This window comes from Wyeomyia smithii, chromosome 3, assembly GCF_029784165.1.
Source record: "Wyeomyia smithii strain HCP4-BCI-WySm-NY-G18 chromosome 3, ASM2978416v1, whole genome shotgun sequence".
Taxonomy (NCBI): Eukaryota; Metazoa; Arthropoda; class Insecta; order Diptera; family Culicidae; genus Wyeomyia; species Wyeomyia smithii.
In genome coordinates, this window is record NC_073696.1 from 135,114,369 (window position 1) to 135,136,752 (window position 22,384).

Here is a 22,384-nt window from a genome sequence, read left to right on the forward strand (position 1 = left end):
TCTCTTTGCGCATGTTTAAAAGTATTCGAAATCGTTTTTTATGATTCACTTTTCGCTAGCTGTAAACACTATATCTCGATCGATCAACATTGTTTTAATCCAAAACGTTCTACCGCTACTAACCTCGTTCAATTCACTGCAATGGGCCTACAGAATATGACCGAAGGAGCCCAAACTGATGCGGTTTATAATGATTTAAAAGCTGCATTTGACTGCGTCGACCATGGTATCCTGCTCGCTAAGATGGAGAAACTTGGAATGGCTCCCGCTCTGGTGCAATGGCTGAGGTCCTATTTGGTAAATCGTACACTCTACGTGATGATTGGATCACAACATTCTGCTCATTTTTCAAATGTACCAGGCGTTCCGCTGGGCAGTAATTTAGGACCACTGCTCTTTGCCTCGTTCATAAACGATGTATCTTTAGTGTTGCCAGAAAATTGCCGAATGTTGTTCGCCGACGATGTCAAGTTATTCAAGACAATAAGAAATACTGCAGACTGTCTCGAACTCCAGCGACTAGTCGACGTTTTTCTAAAGTGGTGCTCCATTAACCGGTTGACAGTTAGTATCCTGAAATGCTGTGTGATTTCACTCCATTAGAAAAATGTTCGGAAATATTCAGCTATACTATGCTTGGTCAAACTCTGACAAGGGTTAACCAGGTCCGAGATTTGGGTGTTACGTTGAATTCAGCCCTGTCCTTCAGGCCACACTATAATGAGATCATAGCAAAAGTGAACCGACAACTCGGTTTTATTTTCAAGGTAGCTTCAGATTTTCATGATCCACTGTGCCTCCGATCATTATTCTACTCTCTGGTGCGATCTGTCCTTGAAACAAACTCCGTAGTGTCAATTCAACGCAAACTGGATTGCAAGAATTGAATCCGTGCAAAGTAAATTTGTACGGTACGCTTTACGTTTTCTTCCGTGGCGAGACCCGCAGCAGCTACCGGCGTACTCGGATCGCTGCCAGCTTTTGGGCATGAAAACACTGCAGCAAAGACGTTTCGATACACAGGCTGTGTTTGTCTTCAAAATTTTAACCGGTGAAATCGACGACCCGAACATTCTGCAGCAGTTAAATCTGTATGCTCCGGAAAGGTCTTTGAGGCGGAGAAACTTTCTTTCGCTGCCGCATCGCACTGCATCATATGGGCAACACGACCCCATTCGTTTCATGTCAGCTAGCTTCAACGTCGTAGCAGATTCACTCGATTTTAACATCTCGGTAACAACATTCAAACAAATTCTTCGTAGACGACAGGTTTAATTGTTTTTAAAGCGTGTTTCAATTGTTCTTAAAGTGTCTCTTATGTTTGTAAATAATAATCTGCATTTTAATAGTAATTTATATTATCATTAGGACCACCAATGTGTCAGATGATTTAACAACAATAAATTAATAAATAAATAAATAAATAAATAAATAAAGAAATAAAGAAATAAAGAAATAAATTCCCCATCCGTAAGTAGGTATTAGGGTGGGGAATCGTTTTATGGAAAAATCACAAGAAGGTTGTATGCAAAGCCACGACCGCAAGGTTGAAGTAGAATACTTTTACAAGAAAGATAACCTGGCTGCTTGCGTGTCAGTCATTTTTTCTAGTAAATAAACGTTGACCGTTCATTGGCAGTATTGTAATTTCTTTTTGTCTGATATTTTGAATGAAGTTCATTGGATATTTTAAAATTTTGTGCAAATGAGAAGTTGAAGTGCTGCAAAATTGTAATAAGCGCATTTAACGACATCATTAAACGGGAACGGAACAAAGGCTACGGTTATGCAGAACGCGAATGCCGGCGCGATGCGATTCGCCTTACCGTGGTGAAATGTACAGCTCTTTTTAAGGCGAAGTAGAGCTATACATTTCAACAGATTTCGTCTTGCCGAATCGCATCGCGCCGTTATTTGCGTTCTGCATGACCGTAGCCAAACACTAAGCGACGCAGACACGTAATAATAGTCAGAGTATGCATGTAGATGAAGATAATTAACTTTGGATTAAAGCGCAAAACGAGAAAATATTAACCCTTCAAATAATCATTTGTGTTCTTCAAATTTCAGTTGTTCAATTTAATATCCGATGAAATGTTTATTTATTATCTGATGAAGCTCTTATATAGGCCAAATGATGCATTCCCAATTTACTAGGTCCATAACTCTGCCGACCGTGCTTGGGAAAGCGCGGTATAACGACAAATCAGAGGTCGAATTTTGTTTTGACAAGGCTTAAGAGTTTTCAATAGTACAATAGTTCGAATGATAAAATTGCAATTTCATGCATTTGGTAGGAATCTTAGAAGATTTTCTAATCGATTGCTGCAAAAACGAAGGCAATCCATCGAAAACTAACGGATTTATTAGCATTTGAAATTTTTCTCACTTTTTTCAGTTTTAGATTTTCATTTTGCATCCCTATGTAGCCGAACTTCCTGAGAGAAGTATTCTAATTCAAAATTAAATCTTCATTTATTCATTTGTTGTCCTTATAAGGACAATTGTTCAATTTATCATAGGATGTAGTGTTTATCTTACATCTCTGTGTTACCTTGATAGTGAGGACTAAGGCGCACGGTCAACACAATGAGAAAGGTGTTTTCACATTGAAATCTAGACACGGCTTTACTGGAGGAAGTGTTGGCAAATGCATCTACCGCTAATACCACCGCTATCATACGAAAGCGCGTCGTTTCATGTGGGGAATATCAACAACGAAAAATGACGCGCGTCTCAGCATAACCCGAACTGTTTCGCCGTGCTGCTCCCATTTACCTTTACATCGGCTACCTATCTACCGGCTATCTACCGCTGAGGCTGTCACTGCACTGCTATTGGTACCAAAAGAAAAGCTATTAACTCTTCAAATAAGTGTTTTATTTGTTCTCAAAAGAACAATTGTTCAATTCAAAATCGGATTTACGCAATCGCATCTCTGTAATATTACCGACAATAATATTCTTCTGAACAAACTGATACAACTGTTCCATTAGGCCTCTGCCATAATAGACGCGAAAAGCGACGCGAACCGATTCGCTCAGCTGTAGGTTGATGTACAGCCATCAGTAGAGCTGTACATCAACCTACGGCCGAGCGAATCGGTTCGCGCCGCTTTTCGCGTCTACTATGGCAGAGGCCTTAGAGAAAGTTGCTGGCTGATGTATTCACTTCATGCAAGCCTGCTGATGCTTCCCGCTACCACACTGAAACAGCATTTTAGTGAAGGGAGTGTCGTTGCATCAGCTGACCCTGCTACTATCGATGCTGATATACCCGCTGCAACAGCTACGCTATGCATAGCGATGCCACAGTTGTGGCCACTATACTCTGGCCCAACTGCTGAGCAACTGCAACGCTATCCGTAGCCATGCCACAGTTGTGGCCGCCATTGGTATCCGCTGTACCTGCATCTGCTGGCCCTGCTGCTATCGATGGTGAGATCCGCTGAAACTGCTACGCTTATCCGCAGCCATGCCACAGTTGTGGCCGCTATCCGCTATCGATGGTACCCACTGCTCGCTCCCGCTGCTGCTAAGGGAGGACTGCTGTCGTCGCTGTTCAGAACTACTATGAGCGGCTTCGACTAAAACAGGCTCTTATATAGGGATGAAAATAGGAATGTATTATTTTACGTACATGGTGGAATGATATAACTTGATGTGAAACTTCATTCTGGTTCAGAGCGATCATTTGATAAGCTCCACCTCTTTTTTCAGTTTCTAAAGTTTTTCCTCAGTTTCGTAGCACGGATGCACAAAAATGATTTCTTGTAAACATTCTGTCGAGCCGGACCGATAGCACTCTCATTGAAGCAACAAAATAACATGTTTTGTGTCGTGTTGTGTAGCTTCGTTGAAGAAAATGTTCCCGTCCCCGTGTCGCATGTAAGCAGATTATTGCGCACAGTAGACAGTAGATAGTGTATCCAGCGAATAAACACCGATGGTGCTCTCACACACGCAACGGTTTTAACCCGTATCTTATTGCGGTTTGTAACATCAAGCGATTCCGTTTGCTCGCTGTTGCGTGTTGCATCATGTTGCAACTTGGCAGCTGGGAGACGACGAAATTCTGTTTATGCTGATTGATTGAATCGACTTCATATTAGCTCTGCATAGTCGAACTAACTGCTTTTGTGAATGCGTACTAACAGGGCAGTTTATTATTCAATGTCGGTTATGCTGATCGCAGCCTTTGCGCTGCCCCTACAGTGGGGGGTTTACTAAATAAAGTGAAAATTAGACAACTACAACAGAATTTGATTGCATCCCGCACAGAATGTCTGCTTGTGTTGATGCCAGAAAATTATTAACCTTCAATTATTTTTTTATTTGCCTTCAAAAAAGCATTTTGCTGTTCAAAATCGGTTGCTAATTACAACCTTTGAGCTGCCCTGACATTGGGGGAATTGAGATACACGGACAACATGCACTGTGGAAGCTATTTCACATTCAGTAAATTAGACGGGTGCGACAAATTAAATTGCTAGGATGCAACACAGAATACTTGCTTGCGTTGACAAAAATTATTAACTTTCAATGACTTGTTTATTTGCCTTCAAAAAAGGCATTTTGATTTCCAAAATTGGATTTCCTGATGGCAATCTTCATGCTGCCCCAACACGGGGGGAATAATTGCTGTCTGGCGACACACGCTGAGAAAAACCGCGCTGCTCCTGAGACGTGGTGACCAACCACAGAGCTAGTGCTGCTACTGAGAAGGACGACTGCTGTTGTCGCTGTCTAGAACTATTATGAGCGGCTCCGGCTGAAACAGGCTCTTATATAGGCCAAATAGCATGTTTTAAATTGCAAGGTATATGATCCTGTCGACCGTGCTTGGGAAGCAAGCATATAACGACCAATCAGAGGTCGAATTTTTCGTTTTGACAAGGCTTGGCTATTTTCAATAGTACAATAGTGTGAATAATAAAATTACAATTATCTTCTTTTGGGAAGAATCTTAGAAGATTTTCCAATCTATTGCTGCAAAAACGAAGGAAATCCATCGAATACTAACTGATTTATTAGCATTTGAAATTGGACATATTTTTCACTTTTTTCGGTTTTAGATTTTCATTTCACATCCCTATGTAGCCGAACTTCCTGAGAGAAGTATTCTACTTCAAAAATGAAACTCGATAGCACAAAGACAGAACCAAGTTTTTTTGGTTCCATTTAGGGCCCCAAACAATCCTAAACTTACCGGAGGCCGATTGGTTTTGTCTCCGCTTGGCGCATTGCATTTCAAATTTGTATGGAAATTTGTATGGGAAAACCCATTTTTTTGCATTTTGATCTCTAGAGAGCTCAGAAAGGCTTAAATCATACGTTATAAAACTTCAAAAGGTAGGTTTTTCGATGCTTAACAACTTTGCCGAAGACACTAAGGAGCTACGATGTCCATAAAAAATGCTATAGCTGTTTAAAGTTGAGTATGTTAAACTAAATACTGAAAATCATGTTTCCTGCCAACACTACCAGTGTACCGCTGTCAATCAGATTTCTATCATAATTAACCTCTGCAACATGTAAATCCTACTTACGCCCTGAATATTGACCTCAATTTGTTTGCCTAGTCTAGCTCAGTGTATAAATTCGATACGAAAGGTTACTTCTGATAGCAATCCTACTGACGCCGGTACACTGGCAGTGTTGGCAAAAAAAATGATTTTCAGCATTTGATTCGACATACTCAACTTTGAACGGCTATAGCATTTTTTCAGGACATCCTAGCTCTTCAGTAGCTTCAGCAAAGTTGTTAAGCATCTAAAATACTATACTTTTACGTAGTGTAGTGCATTAATAATGCTGGGCTGAGCTCCCCAGAAAGGGAAATGCAAAAAACTGGGTTTTCCTACACAAATTTCCATACAAATTTGAAATGAAATGCGCCGCGCGGAGACAAAACCAATCGGGCTCCGGTAAGTTTAGGATTGTTTAGGGCCCCAAATGGAACTAAAAAAACTGGTTCTGGAAAATTGATCACTTTTCCCCACCCTAATAGGTTTATTCTTAACCAGTGAATCTAATCACGCCTGAAAAAATTTTGATAACATTTTTGCAGCTTTGGAAACAGTGAGCTTTTTAAACATTCGTGACAGAATTTCCGAATGTCTGCATTCATTTCCGGCCATGTGTAATGGAGTTTAATCGCTGTAAGAGTTTTCTCAAATCAGAAATGAGCTTTATCATGTTCCTTGCCGATAATTCCGCTTCACTGATCTTTGGGCAGAAGCTACTTCCAAGTGAATCTTGAGCATAGAGAACAAACATTCATGTTCATATGAGGAAATTTGAAAATCGTGTGTGAAAATTTGAATCAAAATACGTTAACACACTAACGACATCTGTCTTGTGGTGCCCCATTTGCACTGCATGAATATTGCCGTATCAATATTTTACCGATATTAGTGCTCGGTTTGTAAGTGACGAGAGCGCCACATAGCGGGAGCATTACCATTTACTGGTAAATGACGGTTGCAAGTTTCTACACATCTTTTGAATTTAAGATGAACGTCTGTTCTCTGTGTCTTGGGTCACTTTGCTTGCCGGTCGGTTAACCTTCGGCGCATTGGTAAGCTCTCTCGTCTGTAATTCGAAACTCGCTGTGCTTTCCTGGATTGTTAAAACAACTGCATTGAGCCCCATTAAGCATTTTATTTGTTGGTCGTTTTTTGGGTTTACTGTTTCCAGGAAATCTGGGCCAGCGTGAAGCTTCCACGTTCGTAATCTGCTCTGCTGCTGCTGCTGGGAGTATCAACGAATTTCTCCTATTTCTGTTGGTGCTGTTTCTAGCACGCTGCGCGCACCCTGCTGTGTGCGTTGGATGCTGTACGCTATCGCTATCCGGGCTGGCTTAGCTGACTCGAGATGCCTAAAATATCACACATATGTCTGAATGTAGCAAAGTGAAAACCGATCGCCTATCTAAGGGAAATGTTCCTTGCTAACTCGTTCGAAATTTACATGTGGTGATTACCTTACACTTTTTTAGTACATGACCGAAACTAGTTCAAAGTTACTCCTAAGAAGTAGGACTTTAGCCAGACTAAAGTGAAGTATAGGGGCCTAAAAGTCCTCAGTCACGTTACCGGAGCCTGTTTAGCGTATTGCGCTGAAAGCATGAAGGTCAAAATAAAGGGAAGATCGTCTTCTTCTCGCGATCGGTTTTCATCTATGCCAACTGTCCCTGTCCAAAGGATAGAGAGGAATTGATACTCTCTTCCACTGCAAAGGTTTATAGACTTTCTCGGCTAGCTCAATCATCTCGTCGTAACAGCAGCATCAACCGTGAAAGGTGAATAGCGCACTTGAGCACCGGGGATTTCAATATTTGAATATTATGCCAATTACTATTCTGACTGTGGCCTTGCTTGCGGTGATTGAATGATTTGTGATTTGAAAAACCGATTTCTTAAATATTTAAAGTGAAACTTTTATTTGAAACATGCAAGTATCAAGAAACTAATTAATATTTACAAACAAATATTCTATTTAAATTTGATGCACAATTACTCGCTACAATATTCAAAAGCTACTTTATGAGTCGATAAAAGATAACATCTAGGTAAGATTTCACCTTCGGTACTGATCAAGGCAGGAGGAAGTAGATGGGGTAGATCCCAATAACTTCGCCATTTGTATCAACATCCAAGAATAGTTCGATCTGCATGTTATCCATTTTTTACGGAAGCGTTTAGATCTATCGTTAACAAATGGTAATAAATAATATGTAGAGGGGGCAAAAAAGAGTGTGTGTTTGTGGATTACAATTTACATAAACTAAACTCATTAATAACAATATTTATTGTGCGTTTAATTTTACTCTACAATAAATACTTAACCTGATCATCAAAACAATTAAATATTATATAATTCGCAATATGATTCGTGAAACAACTCGAATACCTATATTACTGCTTCTTCATAATCATCAATATCCTCGGTACCAGCGTCAATCTCTGCTTCAAGTCCAGGAGGTCTAGTCAATGCATCAGAACTTTCGCCAGGTTTGAGCACTTTAATTCCTTTATCTCCCATTCTTAGGCAATTGAATTGACTGAAAATAAATATATGTATGGATAGAATAACAAATTACGATTACATAGAACACGAATAAACACCGTGAAAAAAGTTCAAATCCCTCGAAGCTTCCGTTCATTTCCATGCAAACGTGCATATTGCGGCCAACGAAAAAGAGGTCGTAGAATCGAGCACAAACTTCAACAAAGTCCAGTCTTGGAGGGTTAACACAAACTGGTGGAGGGTTCCTCCCGGTAATTTTATTTTTATATAGAACACGATTGTTGATGAGCATTCTAAAATCAAATGCAAAATCCTCCGGAATGTATGTAAGGTTCATACAACCACGCATGCTAAAGATACCTAAAAAAGGCAATTCTAATAGTCACACATAATAAAATTTAATTATATACACTAAATAGTTTATGTTGAGGATCGCAGGAAATAAAACAATGATAAAGATAAACGGATCCAGTTTCGATAGCGTTTTTTTTTTGCAAATAGCGTAAATCATAGTAGACTACATCTTAAAAACTATTGCTAACATCAAACATATAGTTATGAAATTCGTGTTCAATTTTTTTTCTAAGAGCATTTCGCGACATCGTTAAATCAATAACTTCACAATATTTATTAAAAAAGACTCATCATACTATTAACTGGCCCGGCCATGGCGTTTTCTGTTCTATAAGAATTTAATACAAATATTTTTCGCGTTCTTAATGAGCGCGTAGGAGCATAAAAATTGAGTTTTCCTAGCAAATTTTTCGAACATATGCGTCGTGAGACTAAATCGTTGACAAGAGTTACCAAAGCCATTTCTCTTCTTTTTTCAAGCGTTTCTGTATTAATAAGCATGCACAGAGCCGGATTTAAGGGGGGGGGGGGGGCAGGGGGCCCAGGCCCCTAGATTTTTGGGACCCTCACAAAACAAGAAAAAGTTCTTTTCTCTATCAAAAATGAGATTCAATCAAAAGTTCAATTTACAGTAAGAAAATTTGAACAGACCATTTCAATCTGAAACTTTCCTTCAGTGTTATTTTTTCGCGAGCGCCAATATCACAACTACATCCATAAGAGTTTACCTTCGATTCTCTTGGAATGACACACATGAACACACCATTTGAATCGAACCAGCGCGCATGGGAGATCAAGCAGGAAAGAAAATAATCCACAAGTTTTTTTAATGCATTGCTGTTGATTCCGAAAATATGTTTACCTGTCCGAATCAGGGATACTAGATTTGCGTTGCAGAACGCAGATTTTCAGAGTCCGTGTGCAGATTTTATTGACCTGCAGAAGTGTGTAGTTTTTTCCTAGTTTCTGTAGATTATTGCCAGCGTAGCTTTATATTTGCGCAGTCTTTCTCAAATTGTGTGCAAATTTTTGCTTGCGGATCGCATTTTTTTTTTTTCAAATTGCGGTAGGTTTTTATTTTTCAGATATCAAGAAAAAAATTCCGGAATTCGAGCAGTTGCATACATTAATTTATTTAAGCCTAATGATCTCGAACGCAACTGGAGAAAGGTCTTTATCGAAGATGAAACTGATTGAAAATAGGTTGCGTACGACTATGAAAGGTGAAAGGCTGTCAAACTTAGCATTGTTAAGTTGAGAGTACAATATTCTGAAGGAGCTGAATGTTGATTATTCAATCAATAAGTTCTCTGCAAAAAAAAAACTCGTAAGAAAAAATTCTAGCAAATTTTTGGTAACTTTTCAATAACAAATAAATGTTTTTAACTCGTACGATAAAAAAACGGGTTTGTTTTATTCTGGGGCCCCCACTGTAAACTGGGCCCCGGGCCCCCACAATCGTAAATCCGGCTCTGAGCATGCAACGCGATTCATAACAAGGGAGAGGAAATGAATTCCAACCTAGTTTTCTTAGTGCATATAACAAGAACTGTTTTTGTACGGATTCGATTCTATTGGAATGGACGTCTTGATAAGGCGACCGAACAACACTACAGTATTCTAAAATAGATCTAACATATGTAACAAAAAGAGTTTTTATAGTGTACGGGTCTACGAAATGATAACTGAACCTTTTTATAAAACTTAGTATACTGTTGGCTCTATTGATGATCGTATTGTAGTTTATTATTACTATTATTATATTTGATGTCAACAGATAAAATTTTTACCCTAATGACAGATTGAGATTAACTAACAGTACAATTAAGCTAACAGAAAATTGTCTTAAAGCTATTCTTATTGCTAACACGAGAGACATTAAAATCGAAAACAGCATAGCAACGATTAAACACACGGGACATACTGCGCATTGGTTCATTTAGTCCGTAATTAGTCCTCGAGGGCTGAATGTGCAGAAAAGTGTGTGAGCGAGTATCACGGCGCCGTGTGTTGATGTCAAGTAGACCCAAAAGATAGCGACAGTCGATGTTTCCCTGCAGTAGATCGCCAACAAAGCAAGCTTTAGCTACATTTCTTCTCGCTTCTAACTGCTCTAGGTTGATGAGTTTGCAGCGATCGGCATACCTAGGTAAGTTGAAGGGGTCGCGCCAAGGGAGTTTACGCAAGGCGAAGCGAACGAATTTCCTTTGAACGGTTTCAATCCTATGTGTGTCGTTTTGGTAATAGGGAGACCAGATTACCGCAGCATATTCGAGTACTGGACGTACAAGAGCGCAGAATAGTGCCTTTAGGCAATAAGTATCGTGGAATTTCTTTGAAAATCGAAGAATGAAGCCTAACTGGGACGATGCCTTGGAAACGACGTGCGAAACGTGTTCCTTGAAGCTCAGTTTTGAATCTAGCAGCACTCCCAAATCTTTTACTGTCGTCTCACGCTTTAGCTCAGTACCGAATAGCGAATAGTTGTGATGGAGAAGAGTGCGCTTACGGCCAAACGAGATTGCTGAGCATTTAGTCACATTAAGAGACATCCGGTTGATGCAGTACCAAGCACCGAACAACTCCAGTTGTTGTTGTAGGAAGAAAGCATCAGCGTGATCCTTTATGACGAGAAATAACTTGAGGTCGTCAGCGTACGATAGCTTGAAACATTTGAGAGTGTTGCTTACGTCATTCATGTAAAGAAGAAAGAGGAAAGGGCCGAGATGGCTCCCCTGAGGCACTCCAGATGAGACAGAAATTGGCGATGAAATAAAATCACCAATCTTCACCGACATGTTCCGGCCGATAAGGTAAGAACGCAACCAGGTCAGCAAGCTATTGTCGATGCCCATACGGTCAAACTTCGCCAGGGCTATTTCGTGGTTCATTTTGTCAGAAGCAGCGGAGAGATCGGTATAGATGGCGTCTATCTGATGTCCATTTTCTATTTCTCGTATGATAAATGACGTGAAAGTGGCTAAATTGGTTGTAGTTGATCTCTTAGGCATAAAGCCATGCTGTTCCGGCGAAATGTTATGCGAGTACCTTGAGAATAATGTTTCAAGAACAATAATCTCGAAAAGCTTAGAGGTAGCGCCCAATGCTGCTATACCGCGATAGTTTGAAACCGTGCGTTTGCAGCCTTTCTTGTGTACAGGAAAAACAAAAGAATCTTTCCAACAAGTAGGAAAAATACCAGATGATAACGACAGATTAAATACAGTTGTTAGCGGAGTTGCGAGCGGGCCAAGGCATCGTTTCAAGATTAGCGACGGAATTCCATCTGGGCCGCAACCTGTCGAGGATTTGCTTTGTTTACCTGCCTTAGTCACCATTTCACTAGTGATGGACATTCGTAAGCTAGAGGAAGAAATTCTAGGTACGTTATTAGCGGCAGTAACGATATCTTCAGCACTTAGGGTCTCTCTAGTAAATACGCTGCTAAACTGCGAACGAAAGAGGTTTGCGATACCGGGGATTGAATCCGCTTCGTTTGTACCGTTGGTCATGCACGAAGGCAGTCCAGATTCTTGTAGTGATCAAAGAATGTTAACTTAGAATCCAAAGTCGCTCCTAAATCCCTAATTTGATAACACCTTTCTATTATTTATGAAGAAAAAAAACACCTTTCTACAATTTGATGTCCAAGAGTGCAACTAGAATGTTCAAGATTTCTTTTCCTTGTGTAGGATATAATATTGCTTTTTTTTTTACGTTGAGATCAAGAAGACTTTTTTTACACCAAATGTAGAAAATGTCAACGTCTTGTTGGAATTGTTGGATGTCTGATTTGTTTCTTATTCGCGTGTACAATTTCATGTCATCGGCATAGATCAAAACGTTGAGACGATTCAACACAAGGGAAACGTCATTAACAAATAAAATGAAGCAAAGGGCCTAAATGTGAGCCTTCTGGAACTCCAGATGTCATTTTTACTGGTACAGAAAGGTGTCCCTTAAACCTAACCGTTTGTGTCATATTTGTCAGATAAGATTCAATCCATCTAAGTAGGCCTGACTCAAATCCCAGTTTTTTTTTAACTTGAACATAAGCATGGAAATATCTACTCTGTCAATAACTTTGCTGAAATCCGTTTATAGAGTTTCCACGAAGTTGCCTCTGTCCATAGACGCAAGAGAGAAATCAACAAATTCAAGTAAGTTGGTAGCCGTAGACCTTCCTTTGTAAAAACCATGTTGGTTACACGTTATGCGGTTCTTGACCTGATTAAATATTTTTGCCTTTCTCCTAGAAAGGTATAGCAATCACTTGCAAAACCGAAGATATAAAAGTGCTCCAAAGGGCCGAATGGCATATATCACTCGACTCAGCTCGACGAGCTGAGCATTTTCTGTATGTGTGTGTGTGTATGTGTGTGTGTATGTGCAGATTTTTATTCTCACTCACTTTTCTCAGAGATGGCTGGACCGATTTTCATGAAATAGATTGCAAAGGGAAGGTCTTGTTGTCCCATGAAACTTTATTGAATTTTATTGTAATCGGATTTTTAGTTTAGAGGTTATGTATCAAAATGTAAAAATCATGAAACATCATTATCTCAAAAACCACACAACCGATTTGAACAAAATTGGTTTCAAATGAACGGGCTACCTAAAAAACTCTTAATTTTTGAATTTTATATAGATTGGACATGTGGTTCAAAAGTTATGAACAGAAACGTGTTCTGAAGACTGTTTAATCTCACTCATGTTTCTCAGAGATGGCTGAACCGATTTTCATAAAATCAGTGTCAAATGGAAGGTCTAGTTGCCCCATAAGACCCTATTGATTTGTTTTGCAATCGGACTATTACTTTGCCTGTTATGTTTAGAAATGTGAAATCCAGCTATTAAAAGGAACATATTTTCGAATACTACTTGGACTCACTCACTTCTCTCAGAGATGGCTGACCCGATTTCCACAAAATTAGTGTCAAATGATAAGTCTAGCTGCCTCATAACACCCTATTGAATCCTACTGTAATCGAACTGTAACTTCGTCTGTAATGTACCGAAATGTGAAAATCACGAAACTTCATTATCTCAGAAATTACACAACCGAACATAACTAGTGTCATACGAACGAGTCATCTCTCAAACTTACAAATATCAAACTTCATAACAATTTTTTTTCTTCATCTAAATAACACTTTGGTATGTAACTCAAAAGTAATGGAAAGAAAAGAAATTCAAAGACTATTCAAAACTATACCTGCTTTGATCGATATATGTGGCCTCAACATAATTTAAATGTGGTGTCGTACTATTTGAACGGGAAATCAATTTCTGTCATCTGGGCATAATTCTGGTTCCGAAAACATTCCTTTCACTGGTATTTGGTCATTTACGGCTGTTTGTCAGACATCGGAAGTCACCATATCAAAATTCAAGATTGTGTCTGTGATTAATTTTTAGTCCATCTTTCTGGTTCCGGAGATACTCATATTTAATGGGAATCGTCCATTTCAGGCCGTTTTCCAGAAACCGGAAGTTGCCATCTTACAATTCAAAATGTTGACCTATGTAACAAATTTGTTTCTACTAAAAACATTCACCTGCCAAATATGGTTCCATTTAGTTGGTTAGCTCTCGAGATGTGCAGAAATTTATGTTTCATTTCCTCTTCCAGAGAAGGAGGGGAGTTAACTATTATGGACATATTTGTTACCCCTTAAAACATCCACATGCCAAATTCGGTTTCATTTGCTTGGTTTCTTCTTGAGTTGAGCAGAAATTTATGTTTAATTTGTATGGGACCCCTCTCTTCCAGAAGGGGGAGGGGTCTCAAACTATCATAGGAACCTTTATCGGCACCAAAACCCCCTACATACAAATTTTCACGTCGATCGGTTCGGTAGTCTTTAAGCCTATATGGATCAGACAGACAGACAGACCGTACTGCATTTTTATATGTATAGATTACAACATCAATATTTTAGAACCTAAAGAGTGAATATACATTTATTAGATTGAAGCGTTCATGTAAATCTATTCAAACAAATAAAAGTTTGAATAAGAATGGCTGGATCTGACCGCTAGGTGGATTAATTTAGGTTTTGGTTTACGATAGCTTCAAAATATTTGGGGATACATGATATTATTGCAATGCCACGATAATTTTTGATGTCAGATCTCTTACCTTACTTGAAAATCGGTATAAGAAAAGGTTTTTTCCAGACTGATGGAAATTGTCCGGACGTAAGGAATAAGTTGAAAAGCCAAAACAAGGGTTTTACGAAAGCAGGAACAAGATTTTTCATAAGTGAGGGTGGAATTCCATCTGGTCCTGGACCTTTTAAAGCATCCAGTTCTTTTAGTGTTGCGAGGATTTCTTGAACTTGTTTATTTGTTCATGCAAGTGCGAAAAGTACTCAAAGTCCCTGACTGAGTCGCTATTTTTATAAACGGTTTGAAAAAACAACTCGCAAAATTGTTGCAGATTTGCTTTAAGTCAGTACTGTCAAAGTCTTCATATTGCATGCGAGATGGGAAGTTATTAGACTTCATTTTATTGTTTGCAAATTTAAAAAACTGTTTTGAGTCTGATTTAATGTTATTTTCTACCCTAGTGTTGTAATTCTCCTACGCTATAGATATTTTACTATTTTATAGATATTTTTACTATTCAATTCATTACATATGTTCAAATATCTGTCTAAATTTCCTTGGTCTTTAAGTATTTTGTTTTATGAGCTTTTTGTTTCCTGTTTTTTGAATTTTAAATTTCTCTGGTAAACCAAATGGGATCTATTAAGCTAGCCATTTTTTTTGATTTTGGTACAGTTGAGTCTAAAACACTGTTCAGTGATGATAAAAAATTATCAACCGCTTTGTTCATATCTGTTTCATTTTTTAGAAGTGATTGCCAGTCGATGGCAGTTAATTTACGATTGATTAGTTCAAAATTTGCTTTAGTGAAGTCATATTTATATTCAGGCTCATGATCAGAGGGTCGTGATCTCTCGGTATCAATCATTAGCGAGTACTCAATTGCAGTATGAAATTTTTCATTTTTCCATAGGGGATATTCTGCTATGTCAACACTAAAATCTTCCATGCAATTGGTAAAAAAATAAAAAGTCTAAAAAACAGTTTTGCTCATTTCGGATTGAGTTAACCTGATGTAATCCAAGTTGACTAAATCCGTCAAAAATAATTTGCAGAGTTTCCTTTTCTCCTACTACAGGAAGTAAAAGCGATTTATTATCATCATTTACAGTAAAATCAGCTTCATTCTGGTTGAAATCTCTGAATTTTTGAGTTAGTGTTGGACTCATCATTCACTAGTTCTACCGTCCTTAATTTTTCATATGATTGCTTTTTGGCAAAGTGGAGTGGAAAGTAAACTGATACGAAAATATGGATTTCACCCTTCAATTAAATTTTAACCCAGACATCTTCAAATTCGGCATGTTTCTGGGTTATAATTTGCTCAGAATCATGCTGAACCCCAACAGCCACAAGCACTCCTCCACCTGATTTCTAATCAGATAGTGATAAATCACGATCGCTGTTGAAAACTTCTTCACTTTGAATATCTACGTTCCAGTTCGTTTCCGTTGCTAGGATGGTTGAGTATGAACTTCCACTTATTCTGTTATTAATGTGATTAATTTTGAGGGCACTGCGCATCCTGTTGAAATTTTGAGCATATATTAAAACGTTAATGACACATTCCAGCGTAACGCGACACAATGAGGAACCGACTTTGGTGTACATTTTAGGCTGGATATTATAAATTAGCTTAAAAAGCATATGATTAAACAGGTCGTAAATAATGCCAACTAAATGTATTTTCTTATTACGGGTTGGTTTAGCAATTTAGATAGTTGTATCATGCACTTCAACCCGATACATTTTGTAACGCGACACCATCGCTGAATTTCGGTTTTTCAACCTTCGATGGCATACGTTCAGATATCTGCTCTGCTGTAAGTTCTTGAACCCTAGTTTCTTCTAGACATTTGTTCCGGAGACAAAATCCAACAAAATGACATATTACAACATAGAAAACACTGAATTTTCGGCGAAATGTTCCCAAAAACATTTTGGTGTGTCAATGGTGTCGCGTTACGCAAAACAGTCTCCTGCAAATGGTGTCGCGTTACGAAAATGGGAGCTTTGTAAATGTGGGCATCATGATTAGTTTTTAGTCATACTATCTTCGGCAAAGTTGTTGTTTAGGTTAATACCAATAAGTTTATGCTATGACATTTACATTTAGTTCGAAGTTACGACGATGGGGGCGTTTCAGATTTATATTATTTTACCACTAATCGTACTGCGAATGGTTTCCTTCATAAAAAAGATTCATTCAGATTTTAACCTTTTTTGATACAGTTTTCCTTTAAGTCAAGGGGAAACAAGTAGTTTACTGCCGTTCCAAGCATAGTTGTCCCAGCGTGCATAAGGTTTGTGCAGAACTAGGACAACTATGATTGGAACGGCAGTTTATGCAAAGCTATCACTCCGCACCCTCCAATTTTCGACTGGCAAACAAAAATAGCTGTATATTTATGAAACATTGGGCCCTTTTACTGAACCTTGGCGAGCAACTCGTCTCGTTTGGATTTTTCTGCTACAATTTTACTCAAAATTGCACTCAAATTGCAAATTTGTTGAAGTTTCCAAGAAAAATAATATCAAAATGTACTTGAAGTAAGAAAAAATATGTGAAAAACACGAATAAATCGGATTTTTTGGGGTTTGTTGTTGCTTTATTTGGATTATTAGGTAGTGTCGTAACCATCAGGTATTGAGTGAGTTTGGTAGGAATATTGTTAATTTATAATACACTGGGGTCTTTTTTATGCGGGTTATTTTTATGCGTTTTTTTTTATACACGACTTTTTTACGCGATTTTTACAATAACGCGGATTATTTTTACGCGGTTTCTTGAAACAACGCGGATTATTTTTACGCGATTTGAAAGATTATTTTTACGCGGTATTGAATTAGTTTAGAATAAGTAAATCCAATAAAGTAAAAATCAATCTTATGGTTCATGACAATAAGATATTTTGTTTTATTAATCTAAATAATGCATATTTTTAATATATTTGCTATTATAATAAAAAAATAGGCAATTTCCGTTAATTCGGGAAGAAGGAACAAAAATACATTAATAATTGTACGACGATACGAGTCAGGGTCGTTGCGATTTACTTCCGTTCAAGAAACGAAAGCTTAAACATGTAGCAAAATTATTATAAAAAAGTTATTGTCATGTTCTTCAACGAATTTTCATTTTCAGAAGCACTAAAAACTCATTTTGTTGGTTTCGTTACCATTTTTATATCATTCTTCAAGTTTATATTTACTTACGTGCCATTATTTTTAATCGGATCTTATTATTGAATGGAGTTTTTTTTACGCGGTTTTTTTAAATTACGCGGTTTTTTTATAGGCGGATTTTTTCAACGCGGTACAACCAACCGCGTAAAAAAAGACCCCAGTGTATACCTAGAGTTTGATGAGTTTGAATGAATGTTGAAAAGTTTTTTTTTATTGCTTTATTAAGGTGGCTGTCAGCCACAAGCTAGTTCGCCACCGTGCACAGTGCGTTGAATGTAGGGTAAGACGGGACAAAAATCAAAACTACACGATTTTGTCGATTAAACATGTTGATGTAACAAGGAATGTCATTCGTTACCTTCAGAGCTACTAAATGCATAAAGGTCTTATGTGATACACTAAATCACAAGACTGTCCCAAACGCCAACGCACTCATCCTATACCAGAAACCGTTAATCTCTTTGTAAAAGTTGTACATTGTAACGAAACTGCGGTTTCTATGTTTTACTTACTTTTACATAATTGCAAAAGTGACTTATGCGCAATTATACCGAAAAAAAAAGATTTTTTGGTATTCTTTTACGTCTCATTTTTATTATTTTTTTATATATTCAATTACCAGAGTAACAAACAATTTAAAATTCTTCATGATGCATATTATATTATCAAGTCAAGTTTTGGGTCATCTTTAGACGAATTGGAATAGTTGTTTGAAACGGTAGCAGCAAATACTAATTCTTTTGGGGAGTTATTTTCAACGAGCTCTGCAACTCGCCATTTTTAATTCCGGTTGAACAGCTTTCAAAAAGCTTCTGAGGACACCCACGAGAAGAAATATGGTTGTATTCATAATTATTATTCTCGCCGAATCGAGGAAGAGCAATCGGTGACTCCAACCAAATTTCATGCTTTTTCATAAAATACTTTTTTATTCTATTGCATTTCTCCCATTTCGAGTTTCGGACCCCAATTTCGGACAATATACAGCAGAAAACTTGTGCAAATCTTATAAACATGCTCGACTGTGTCTTCTGGTAGAGACAGTATAGAAATACACATGATGTTTTTTTGCTTGCATTGTAGTTAAACCACTTTTCAAATATCTACCGCTTCACGAGCGATCGGCATTGACATACGAAAAATAAAAAAATCTCTCAGAGTTGCAGCTAATTTTTATATATTTTGTAGAGGACACTTCAAGCAAACTTTTGATGCATGTTTTAGAGAGGAACTCGGTGGAACTTTTTTTATAACGCTAACGAAAGTTTGAGTTCGCGTTTTTAAGAATTAATACCTTCACCAACTCATCATACCAATTCATCATACACGCAATCGAAACCAAGTCTCTCTATCAATGAAATATATTGCACTAACCTTGATTGTTATTTTCCATTTTGTGTTATTGGAATACACGAAGTAATTAAGTTTTACCAACGTTTAGAAAACGCGCGACAATATAGCACGAAATGGAAAACTAATGATTGCTCTGGACGCTGACGCTTGCTATGCTTGTATTAGTATTTGTGATGCTTCCCAAAGCTCACCAATACTTGTTCACAACCCAGGAGATATCTGTGAACACTTTTGGGTACTTGGTGCATCCAAATAAAAAAGAAAGAAAAACGATTTTTGTCTATGGCTCAACGCACTGTGCCATGTGTTGAAAAGGTATTATTCAGCAACTTCTCAAGGAACGAAGTGAAGTGTAATTGGCCTGGTTGTTTTCGTGTTCCGAAGGTTTAAGCATTGAAGAACAACGAATTTCCATCGTTTAATATTTAGGTATATCGTTTGGGTATAATACGTTATCAATTTTTGACTAGAAGTAAAAACATTACCAGAGCATATGTAGTGTACGTGAGGTTTGTGTTTTTATTCTCTGTCATGTGGCAATGATTATTGTTGATGTTTATTCGTAAATAACATGATTGGTTAAAGCAGTATTTACGCCTAAAAGCAGAGGAAACCTAAGAAACAGCATAGGTCTATTTGAGGTTAAAATAGTCAAATACACTGTTTTACACTATCTTTGAAATCATATTTTTTTTGCTTTTCCATAATTTATTTTAATTTCCAAGCACAAAGATATTTTTACATTTTTAATGTTATCTGAAAACCATTCTAGTAATTTCCCATGGGTTTCCATTGGCATTGAATATGTAATGATCTAATTCCAGTGAAAAGCAAACTCCTCACTTCAAGGTGGATATAATTTGATGCAGATGACTATTATTCATCATGATTCCATGTTGTATTATCAATACACACTGACAAGAGCTCAAAAACTCGTTTTTGGTGACTTTATAAAACACATAAAATTTTTGTAACGCGACACCATAACTTTGACACTATTGTAACTTTGAGTAGAATGCACCAATTTCACATACCAGCATATGCTAAGAAAGGTATCATTGAGTACTAAGAAAATCCTGAATACTACTTTTCTACAGTATGTAACATTTGCACAATACGAAAAAAATTATTATTTTTGTAACGGGACACCATAATAAGGGACCTGTTTTTCAATGACCTACCAATTGAATCTACAAAATAGCAGCAATAACTGCGTTTAGGCTATGAATACGTCCATAAAAACCCTTTACTTTCTGATGTATCACATGCCCATAGCTTCAAAATAGTATCAAAAATATGCTATTTTTTAAAAATAGTGTCAAAACTATGATTTTATTAATCTTTTATGAGTGCTTTAATTCAATCATTTAGTCAAGTTTTGCATGTAAATTCAAATGAAACAAACGTTTTCCGTGAAGTTCAATTCATCCTCTTTCACATACACAACAGTTCTGGGTCAAATATGCAGTTTGAAATTTTGATGTCTTGGCGTAGAAGAGTTAGGAATGTGTCTAATGGGTTCAATGATGGCAATTTCGGTCACGGGTTACTTTAAAACACTTTCAAAGCTTTGGCTTTGACATAATAAAACGTGTTCAAATTCTTTTACTGCCTATGAGGCGCCATCCTGATTTGTCAGCATTTTCTGCATTAAGTTCAGCTTGCAAACTTAGAGGTTTTTCAGGTGGAGTTTTAATATTCTGGTTGACAGCGCTTTTCAATTCGTGCTCTAGGTTCAATATCGCATTACCGAGAGATTTCACTTCAGATAAAACATTCTCCTTTAGCAGATTAGACGCTTCCTCTGCGGTGTGCGACAGATAGCTGTGTTCAGTGCAGTGTGCTGCCATTTTTACTGCAACACACGCGAGTACAAAAATTATTTTAAAGATGATTTACAAAAACTCACCAGAAATCGTTCGAAATTTTTTATAATCGGCGATTTCAACGCTTAACATCTCAAATGGAATAATTCTCGAAGTAATTCCAATAGCAAAATTTTATTCAATGATTGTTCTTCAGGATACTATTCTATTTTGTCTCCGAATAGTCCTACATGCTTTTCTTCTGTAAGAAACCCATCAACAATTGATTTGGTGCTAACAGATCAAAGTCATGTATGTAGTGATTTGATCACACATGCTGACTTTGATTCTGACCATTTTCCAATAACTTTTTCTTTATCACATGAATCAGTTTTAAACCCTATGAGCTCTGTTTTTAATTATACCAAGGCTAATTGGGAAAGATACAAAACTCATATTGAGAGAAATTTCAATAATGAGGTTGATTTGCAAAACGAAGTGAATATTGATTCCGCTTTGGAAGCATTATAATGTGCAATTGTTGATGCCAGGAATTATTCTGTTCCAAAGGCTCAAGTGAAATTTGATTCACCAATAATTGACGAAAATCTTCAACTTCTAATTCGTTTGAAGAATGTCCGCAGACGTCAATATCAACGTTCTCGTGACCCTGTTTTTAAAACTATTTATAAAGATTTACAGAAAGAGATTAAACATAGATTTACTTTTCTGAGAAATCAAAATTTTGAGACTAAAGTTGAAAAATTGAAACCATATTCAAAACCTTTTTAGAAGCTGTCGAAGATTCTTAAGAAACCTTCAAAGCCTATTCCAGTTTTTAAAGATGGTGAACGTTTTCTTGTATCCAATGAACAAAGGGCTCAAAGACTTGCTCAGCAGTTTGAGAGTGTTCATAACTCAAATTTGAATTTTGTGAGTCCAATTGAAAATGAACTTAAACGTCAATTTGATTCAATTTCTTCCCAGAATTTTTACCTGCAGAAATAATTGAAACTAACTTGAATGAGATTAAATCAATTATTAAAAATTTCAAAAATATGAAAGCACCTGGTGACGATGGAATCTTTAATATATTAATCAAACATCTCCCTGAGAGCACAATGGAATTTTTAGTAAAAATTTTCAATTGCTGCTTCAAAATTGCATATTTTCCCAAATTATGGAAAAATGCATAAATTACTCCAATTTTAAACCGGATAAGAACCCAGCTGAAGCTTCAAGTTATCGACCAATCAGTTTGCTTTCTTTAATAAGTAAACTGTTTGAGAGAATTATTCTTAACAGAATGATGTCACACATCAACGAAAATTCAATTTTTGCAGATGAACAGTTTGGATTTCGCCATGGGCATTCCACAACTCATCAATTGCTCAGATTTACCAATATGATACGAGCTAACAAATCTGGAGGTTATTCCACTGGAGCTGCTCTTTTAGACATAGAAAAAGCATTCGACAGTGTTTGGCATAAAGGTTTGATTGCGAAATTGCAAACTTTTAATTTTCCAATTTTCCTAATCAAAAT

The 22,384-nt window shown here is 37.3% G+C and overlaps 1 protein-coding gene across 1 annotated transcript in view; it reads right to left on the bottom strand.

Annotated features, from left to right (window-relative positions):
* Nucleotides 1-7,512: 7,512 nt before the first annotated feature.
* The window catches only part of LOC129732085 (uncharacterized), a 47,515-nt gene continuing 32,643 nt past the window's right edge, over nt 7,513-22,384 (bottom strand). Inside the window, exons 3-4 of the mRNA XM_055692591.1 lie at nt 8,129-8,390; nt 7,513-8,064 (exon numbers count right to left, since the gene is read on the bottom strand). Coding sequence (XP_055548566.1) covers nt 7,914-8,064; nt 8,129-8,390 — 413 coding nt within the window. The 3' untranslated portion in view covers nt 7,513-7,913. The remainder of the gene's footprint in view (nt 8,065-8,128; nt 8,391-22,384) is intronic.